The 9,357-nt window shown below is 51.2% G+C and overlaps 2 protein-coding genes across 2 annotated transcripts in view; one reads left to right on the top strand and one right to left on the bottom strand.

Annotated features, from left to right (window-relative positions):
- LOC113202675 (uncharacterized) overlaps nt 1-9,357 on the top strand; it is a 158,637-nt gene that overhangs the window by 59,699 nt on the left and 89,581 nt on the right. The window lies entirely within an intron of this gene.
- On the bottom strand, nt 1,283-4,812 carry LOC113214753 (alcohol dehydrogenase class-3-like). The gene is made up of 9 exons (XM_026434215.2): nt 4,680-4,812; nt 4,266-4,355; nt 3,472-3,637; nt 3,076-3,164; nt 2,516-2,855; nt 2,296-2,426; nt 2,036-2,203; nt 1,848-1,954; nt 1,283-1,767 (listed from the first exon to the last, which is right to left on the bottom strand). Exons 1-9 carry the CDS (start codon nt 4,695-4,697, stop codon nt 1,740-1,742), a joined length of 1,137 nt encoding a protein of 378 aa, XP_026290000.2. The 5' UTR covers nt 4,698-4,812; the 3' UTR covers nt 1,283-1,739.

Here is a 9,357-nt window from a genome sequence, read left to right as displayed (position 1 = left end):
GATAGGGGCGGCCACGCTGCACGTCTGCAATACAAGGTCCGGAAGGGGCGTACCATGACGAGAGAGAGAGAGAGAGAGAGAGAGAGAGAGAGAGAGAGAGAGAGAGAGAGAGAGAGGCGCAAAAGAAAGTCGTGGCCTCTCTCTGGAGGGGCTCTCCCGGCGCGAGCGAAGTTGGAACGCAGCGCGGTGGTGCGGCGGCGGCAGGGGTCGCCGGGGATCTTGTGTGCAGCACCCTGCCCCACATCTTTTCAGTCGGCCAGGAAGAGGAAAAAGAGGGTGCGGAGGAGGCCGCCAGGGGGGTGGGGCGGGGCGGGGCGGGGCGGGGCGGGGCGGGAGGATGGAATATATCATCGCGCAGCGCGGCCGTATGACAAATTCAGCGCGCTGCTCGCGGCGGCCCGAATGAAAGCCGTCACGCGTGAGTCCAAATGTGGCCCCAGGCGCGCGCGCGCAGCCCCCGCGGTCGCACGGGTGTACTTAAATTTTTTAACAGAGCGCGGCGTCCTCGTTCGCGGACAAGTGGGAGTAGTACATAGAACGCGCGGAAGAGTACTTGGCGGAGGTCTGTGCGGCCCGATTAGAAATGCCCTTTGAGGCGGCGGCCGGCTCGCCCCTACCGAGTCCGGTTTGCCCTGACCGCTTGCTGGTCGTGAGTCTCCGGGCAATCTATCAGCGTGTCGAAACAGAGGGTGACCTTCGTGCCGCCCGGAGGCCGCGCGCTCGCCGAGCTGTCGTACCAGCCGGGCCAGAGGGAGAGCCTCCCGAGCAATGTTCTGCGAAAAGGGTTCGTCCGTATATAACGTGACCCCAAGAGGGAACAAGCAGTGCCGTGTGGAGGCCGGGGGGGGTGAGCACCGACCGTGTAAACACGGCCGACAATGAGGATTTGCTGCTGCGTGTCACGGTCTCGCGTCGTGTCGTGCTAGAATGCGGAGCCGAATATTACCAAGTCGCTTTTATTTTGCTCCGTTTTCTTTTGGACGGCCGCAGGCCCCCCTTCTCCCTCCCCTGCTACTACTACATCCGGTCCCGACCGGCTGCCCGGGGAGCTCTCTCGAGCCACCCCACCGCCGCGTCCGCCGCCCACCGGGTTCATCACGCGGATACAAATTGGGACTGGTCCCTCTCTGGCTGCGCCGTGCCGTGCCGTGCAGCGCTAAGCCAAGTGCCGTATTACTGAAGATCCGTAAAAAAAGAGAACGAAAAGAAAAACATGGAGGGAAAGGAGACTGATAATCTCGAGGGTTACGTGTATCGTCGCTGAAGAGAAAATCCTTCCGAGCACCAGGAGAGGGAAAACCTTTTATTTTGCTGCTCGAACATGGATTTTGCACTGTTGAGAAAAAGGCGCTACACAACGCCTTTCCTGGGGCGCTAAAATCAGAGTTAAATCGCTTGACACCAACAGAATGAACGGTGCTTTTCCTGTCATTGGCCCGCAATTATGGAATGCTCTACCTCTCCAAATACGCACTTGTCGTACTGTCAATGCCTTTGAAGTAAAGTAAAGTTATACAACCATTACCTTCAAAAACAAAACTCGCACTGTTAATTTTTCTCTATGCTATTATTTGCTGTTTTTTCATCGATATGTGCAATCTTTGAACTTTCCACTGGAACCCTGTGTAAATTCTTTAATTCATTCAATCACACTTGAGCTTGGCCAGGACCAGACTCCCTGAAGGGTCATCATTACCGGATTTTCTGACTTCCAGTCCCGATCGCTCTGCAACAAATGACTAGTCAAACGTGATGGTGATCCGTATGCTGCAAAACCAATCGCGCAATTTTATTATTTATTCATACAAAAATTACTATTTCAGGAATAGTTTAAAAAGGCGGCATACCCATTTGCACTTCTCATGGTATCCATCGCTTTGTTGATTTCAGCCAACTTGAAGGAGCCTGTGATGTAGTCGTCGACGGGAATCTTGCCCTCCGCGATCATTTCGACCTGGAAGAAGAAATAGGACGCCGGTTCTGTTTTTCACTCGCTCACAACACCCTTGTGCGGTCCGCCTGCAAAGATGCTAACCAGAGATGGCAGGTCGTTGCGGAATCTGTATCCTCCAAACAGGCAGCCGGTGAGGGCCCGGCCGTTCAGCAGGTGACCGGGGTAGATTGAGAGGTTTTGCCCCTCTGGTACGCCGCCGACCACCACGCAGTGCCCGCCGCCGTCGCGTACGGACTCGAACGCCTCGGCCTGCGTCCATGGACAATATGCGTGCGAGTGTAGCATTGTTTGTGTTTCGATTGTTCAAATCGAGTTCGAGTTCCTGCTCACGCGCAACATACCATAGCCTTCGTGCTGCCGGTGCTCTCGAAGGTAAAGTCGCAGCCTCCGCCGAACCTCTCGGCCAGGTACTCGCTCACGGGCTTGTCGAGGCTCTTGGAGTCGATGAAGTCGGTGCAGCCGAACTTGCGAGCTGCACGGCACGGGCAGTCCCATAGTCTTTATCGGCTGCTCCAACCGGGCCCCACTGCAGTAAAGCTCACACCGCGTTCACCACCTTACCGTTGGCCTCCTTCTCGGGGTGGATTTCGACGCCGACGATGGTGGACGCCCCGGCCATCTTGCAGCCCAGGACGATGGACAGCCCCACGCCGCCGAGCCCCCACACGGCGCACACGGAGCCCGGCGTCACTTTGGCCTCGTTGAGCGCGGTGCCCATGCCGGTGGGCACGCAGCAGCCCATCACGGACAGCGGGGCCGTGGGCACGGACTTGTTCACCCTGGCGAGCGACGTCTCCGCCATGACGCTGTACTCGGCGAAGGTCCCTAGGCTCGCCAGCTGGTACAGCATCTGACCTTTGGCTTTGACGCGGGTCACCCCAGCGGGGAGCACGGCGCGGTCCTGGGGGCGTGGCGGAGCCGACAGGCATGAATCAGTAGTACCGGGTGTACCAGGTGTAACTTCGAATGCGCAGCAGTGTTGCGGGTTTGCCTATTCTTTACACCCTTAAGGGGCCATTGAGTTTGCAATCCTGCAACACTGCTGCGCATTCACAGTTACACCCGGTACAGCGCCAGAGCTGTGAATACCGTGACCATGTCCCGAGTCGGGCGTCCCGTACGTTTGACAGCAGGCACATGTTGGTCCGGCTCGACTGGCAGAGTGAACACTTGTTGCATTGCGCACCGAAAGATGGAATCACATGGTCACCTAAAAGAAGCATTTGTATTTATTGTTTTGTTTCGCGTAGACGCGCTTCCTTGGCGCTGAAGTGCCAATCAGTTTAGTCAACAACGCGTCTATTTTTTTTGCAATGGCCCATACAAATGAAGAGATAATAATATATTAGCACTATAGTGCTCTTTAACGCAATGTAGACATTTAAACTTGTAGGCATCCATAAATTTAACATAACATTTTTGACTGTTTTTCAGTATGTCATAAAACTGGCTTTAATTATTCGTCACGTCAAGTTACTGCTCGGTTGCTTTTGATCCCGGTAGTCTGTTTTTGGTACCTTGCTGAACGGATGTCACTTTGGGCCCCACGCTCTCGACGACGCCCACGCCTTCGTGGCCGGGGATGACGGGCCAGCCGCCGGCGTAGAATTTCTTGATGGTGAAGCCCTTCAGGCAGCAGAAGTCCGTACGGCAGATGGACGCGGACAAAAGTTTCACGCGAACCTGAAACGTTGGAGAAGGTCGCGGGGACACACACGTTACGGGTGAAAAGTGGAAAGGGCGTAAGTCCAATGCAAAGTCCGTTGGCTTACGCCCTATTCACTTTTCACCAGTGATGTGTTTGCATCCAGGGAAATATATTAATTAAAGGTAGGTGTAAACAGAGGGTGTTCTATATTGTGAGTTATCTGTCATCTGGCGGCTGGGATACACTGTTAAAAGCCTGCGAAGTATTTTGCTCCTTTGTAACTACGAAGCATTTACTTCGCAATTACAACGTGATGCTTTGCAATTACGAAGTGACACTTTGCAATTGCAAAGCGATGCTTTGCAGCGTTTTCATTGCTTTGCAATTACAAAGCATCACTTTGTAATTGCAAAGTAAATGCTTCGTAGTTACAAAGGAGCAAAATACTTCGCAGCTCTGCAAAGCAAATGCTTTGTAGGAATTTAACAGTGTAAGGGATAGAACAAACTGACAGATAGCCTTCCCCGGCAGAAGGTACAGCGCCGGTGGTGATTTCGCCGCGGCCGTGCTGTTGCCACCACGTTCACATTACTACTAGGCCACAAACGACGAGGTCGTCGCCGTGCAGCTCGCGAGCCCGCGCCCATGAACCGCCCGACTCACCTCTCCCTCCTCCGGCGGCTCCACCACGACCTCCTCGACGGACAGCGGCTGGTTCGGCTCCCAGCATACCGCAGCGCGGCACGTGATTGCCTAGAAATAAAATAATAGGATGTACAGATTCAGTTAAAAAAATGTGTCCGAAATGCAAGCTCTGATCGGTCAAGCGATCGGTCGGCGATCGATCCGAGGTTTTTTGTTTTGCTCGCGGTGAGCCGCTCCAGGCACCTGTTCCCAACTTATTACATAAATGGAAGAAAGTGTTTTCGTTGGGTATGACAGACTCTGTACTGTGTGCCATCGGCGAATGCAAACTTGAGCATTGAAATATGGCACACAACAACGCATAACGTGGATATCTAGCGACACATCTCTGTCGTTTCCTGCCGCCCACGCCACCCACAACCTCACTCTCACCTTCCCTGCCGTGGACATGTTGTTACGCTGTATGCTTCACGTATGGGAGGGTTCGCTCGCACGCTCGTCTGGGCGGTCTGTCACTGCCCAGCGCTGCCTCTACGACTAGCGATCGCTGGCGGCGGCTCTGGCCCCTTTATATAGAGGACTCTACGCAGGCCGCGTCGCGTGCGTGCGCGGAGAGAGCGCGGGGAGGAGTGGGTGCCGAAGGGAGAGAGAGAGAGAGAACGAGAGGGCCCAGTGCGTGCAGTGTTGGTGGCCCGTAATATTAATCAATTATCGTGTAATTGGAGTCATGGGCGATACTGGCACGCATTATTTGGAAGCTCGTGCGGCAGTCGCCTGCAAGGTAGGCCGGCCCGCGCGCACCACAGCGAAGCGTAGGCTACATGGCGATTATGCGGCCTACCCAGCAGGAGGCGGGTCAATTTATGCAGGACGGACGCCCCTCCCCCTAGAAAAAATCTGGCATGTGTACACACACGTTGGTGATAAGAGATAGAAGAGTCGAGGAAGTGTGTGTGTGTGTGGGGGGGGGGGTCCTAGAGGACAAATTCGCACTACTGTTTAGTTGGCTGAGCGATTAGCGAAGCCTATTACTCCACTGACCGGAAAAGTTTCATTCTGTTTGTCGGTCTGTCTGTTTGTCCGCACGGTAACTCGAGAAGGACTTGAGCTGGCGATCTAGGAATTTCAGGGTCGTTTTGTATCATAAAAAGACAGATCGAGTACGAAGATGATCATTCTAGCTCAAAAATTGACTTTAAAAAAAATCAAAAACCACAGGTCGTAAAATGTATATTTTTTATCATCAAATATTAAATATGGGCTCCTAAGGGGTAGCTCGTCAATGTAGAGCTCTTGGAGCGAAAATTTCGTCCGTTTTGCTCTATCTTGTACCGCTTTGGTGCTAGGAGGCATTTCATATCAAAGAATCGTAAAGGGAGTTACACTTAAACCACACATTAGGGGTAACACCCTCCTTTCAGCTCAAAGGACACTATAGTATCAGAAGTTTCATGTACCTAATTTTGGAGTCAGAAGTCCCCGACAAATGCTGTGAAAATGTAGAATTTATGGGGGCCGGGAGGCCCTATTTCCGTAAACACTCCTATTAACTAGTCTCGGGTATCAGCGCCGCAGGCCTAGCTGTATGTGCGCGTCGTAGCGTAACAGTGTTTCGTGAGATATCGCAAGGCCTGTTACGCGAGACGTGGTGGTCTGGCGCACGTATAGCTAGTAATGCAAGCATAACGCGCTTGTCGTGAAACGACGGTAATTTTGTCGTTTTTCTCCTGTTAAAGTGGCCCGTTTCACAACAACTTCATGACAAGCGTGTTTTATATATGTTGTTATTTAAATGTTAGTATGTCGTGCGAATAACAGCAAAATAACCATTCATCTTCTCGGTTTCGTTTTGCATGTGCAGATGCGCCGTGGCAAAATTAGTACTGCGGGGAGGATGGATGTTTAAATAACCCCGCGGAGTACGTCTTCATAGTGTACAAGCAGGAATTGCTCGGGTGCCTCAGCCGACTAAGCTCTTTCAGCTACGCAGAATCTAAGACTAAAGCCGACGTGCTCGTGAGGACGATCGCATTGTGTTCCGGCCTCGAGTTGATCGAATAATTCATTTACGACCCACCCGACGTCACTCATCCCGTTGTACAAGGAATGGCCGCGCGGGCCCTCTCTCACAACGCTCCGGTGTCCAAGACTCGATGCGAACTCGGAGTCCTTCATAAACACCATGCTTGCTGTGCACGCGGCTACCCTGTAGGAAGTTTATATCGTCTCAACAGACGACAAATTCTGTGAGATGGCGACGGTCAACCTGCTGTTGGCTGCTCTGCATTGCAACGACTCGTTTTTGAGGTTAGAGGCCGTGGCAGCCTGCAAGACACTGAAGGTGCCCCCACAATGAGCGGAAGGCGGTGCTGGGTAGGCGGTGCCGTGCGGCCAGGCCGTGCTGGTAAGCCCTGCCGGCAGTTTCAACCACACTGTTAGGAAACCTCACGGTGAAGGCCTACCTACGGTCTGCGCTGTAAATTTGTTGCCTGGTCCGGCACCGTAATTTTTGGTAACGGTCCGTGTCATACAGAACAGACCATAACTTGAAAAAAATGTTGAGGAAGTTGAATACAGCTCTTAGCCAAAACCAGAAAGTACAGTTGCTGTTACGGCCTGACCGTGCGCTGAAAATACGGTACGGACGGTAGGCAAACCGTAACTGCCTACGGTATTTTTTACACATTCATGCGAAAACAGCTTTAATTGGGTATTCCTGTGGACCGCGGAGTGAAAAAGAGAAGAACGTGAAAGTCAAAGCGTGTCAGTACGTGGATTTCATACTTTATTGTCAAATAGCTAAGGCACTTAACCTCTTGGCTTGGACTAGCAGTAGTAGTCCATTCCGAGGGGGCATCAACTTCGACTCTTCACGGTGCACCCGCTGGTATATATCTAATAGGTATTCAGGTGATATTTGCGAATATTCACAAGATATTCAAAATATTCATCGATATTCATCGATATTCATCGATATTCATCGATATTCATCAATATTCAAGGATATTAATCAACAATCACAGCAAATATTCACTGGTATTCAGTGATATTCACTGGTATTCAGTGATATTCACTGGTATTCAGTGACATTGAATATTTGAATATATTCACAGTTCACCAAATTTCCAAGTTGGTTCCCCCTCGGTCCATTCTCCACCCCAGCAGGCAAGTTGGTAAATTTTCAACCTTTACCTTAAATTTTTGATGCCTCGTTACCAAAATGTTATTATACAATGACTGCAAACGCAAACCACCACAGCCATCATGATCTTCAAAACTATGTGAGTTATTATTTTACGACGGAAAATGTTTTGACTTTGGTGTGCCACGTAGAAGTGAACCAATATTTATTAGACAGGAAGTTGTTAATTATGGCTATCAAAACACATTTGTCTACAAGTAATTAACATGATTTGGGACATCGTGTTGTCAAATCCGGACAATATAAACTAAAATACGGATTAAACATAAAAAAAATCAAGAATCGATCTTGAAAGCAGATGATACAAATTTAAGGGTAGGTCTGTGTCCTAATTTTGTCTCATATTTAGCTGTCATTTGGTTATGGCTGTTTATTTGTTACTTGCTTTCTTCAAATTCGGCGTACAAGGGGGTTTTCCAATTCCCCCTGGGAAATGCAGAAAACTCCTGGGAATTCCCCCCCCCCCCCTTCCCGTGTGAACACCCTAAATAATTTAGCGCCTTTGGTGAGGCGTTAAACCTTAGCGCCTTCCCCAAGGCGGCAAACTGTAATAGCGCCTTTGTTTCACCAGTGAGCCGAAGCCTCTTTTCGTGTAACATGTACGCGGAGAATTTTCTTTGCAGGTGTGGGGTATTCCTTTTGCTTTTGAGAGCGCCCACCGTGGATTCCCCCATGCGCGCTCTCTCTCTCTCTCTCTCTCTCTCTCTCTCTCTCTCTCTCTCTCTCTCTCTCTCCTCTTTCTCTCCTCTCTCTCTCCGCCTCTCTCTATATTTGCGGCCAGGTATGCGGTGGGGCCTAAGTCGGGCGTACGTGCCGATAGAGGGTCCCGCCCCAGAGAGACAACGCGGCGCCACACAACAGAACACAATGCTGGCTGGTCCGGAGGCCGGGCTGGGTAGAGCTTCGGACCCCCGGGCTTTCGTCGATCGCTATCTCTGCACGAGGACCTCCAGCCATGCGTGAAGTGGGGGGGGGGGGGGGGGATATGACGTCATAATAAGACAGGGACGGCGAGATTTCGGGAGAGAAGGGCTGGCGGTAGTGGAGGCAGAGGCACTGTGTTTTTATTATTCTGGGGTAAAGCAGGCGGCTCGTGCTTCCGCTCTGCAAACTTGAGTAAATCTTAGAGAGATAGGGAGAGGGCTAGATTTGGTAAGTGGAAAAGAGAGGGGGGGGGGCGTTAAGTGTTGACTTTATCAATTTAATTAAATCACACTTACATCGAAGCACGGGCTGTCTTCTCTATTTTAGTTTATCAACCGTTTTCAACTCACGACCGAAAATATTTTTTATATCCGTTCGTTTAGAGGTGTAACATCAACACTTATTTCGGCAGAGAATCAACTGCTTTTCTCCTATGCAGTACAGGGAGAGGGGTAATGCAACCGACTCGCCGGTCCTGGGACCGGCTGGAACCACCTGGAGGTCTCGGCATGACAGGCAGCGAGTTAACTAGAGAATTCTGCATGTTTCTGCGCGTGCCAGCAAGAGTGAAGTTTTCGAATTCATGCCGCACCCGTGCTCTACATATGTACATCCCATTATCCGCGCGAAACTTTGAATAGGAATAGGCACAAACAAAATGTATTCTCGCTCAGAAAACAATTTGCGACAATCGCGAAAAGTGTAGAGTATGCATTACAACGCGCGCCTCGCTGCCGAGTCAGCACAGAGAAGTCTGCGCGTGAGGCGTTCGGGCCATAAATTAAACGTGCCTCTCGCTGTGCTTGTCCGCCCCGTGGCTGTGTGAGGTGAGGAGGTTGTGCAGCCCGCGCGGTACACCAGCTGTAAACATTATTCTTTTGGCGAGGGCACCGAAGCCGCGCGGCAACTACGAAATGTTCATTTCATAATCATCCTTGGAGGAACTCGCGAGTTACTTTGAGCTTTGCGGTTGCCTCTTGTTTC

Source organism: Frankliniella occidentalis, unplaced genomic scaffold, assembly GCF_000697945.3.
Source record: "Frankliniella occidentalis isolate FOCC.00 unplaced genomic scaffold, Focc_3.1 Scaffold81, whole genome shotgun sequence".
NCBI lineage: Eukaryota > Metazoa > Arthropoda > Insecta > Thysanoptera > Thripidae > Frankliniella > Frankliniella occidentalis.
This window is presented reverse-complemented; position numbering and strand designations above follow the sequence as displayed.

What these genes read in the sequence shown, in the direction of transcription:
- LOC113214753 (XM_026434215.2), bottom strand. An exon ending in AGCCGCCGGAGGAGGGAGAG is followed by an intron (nt 3,638 to 4,265) that starts GTGAGTCGGGCG and finishes CCAACGTTTCAG; the next exon opens with GTTCGCGTGAAACTTTTGTC. An exon ending in AGTGACATCCGTTCAGCAAG is followed by an intron (nt 3,165 to 3,471) that starts GTACCAAAAACA and finishes TGCTTCTTTTAG; the next exon opens with GTGACCATGTGATTCCATCT.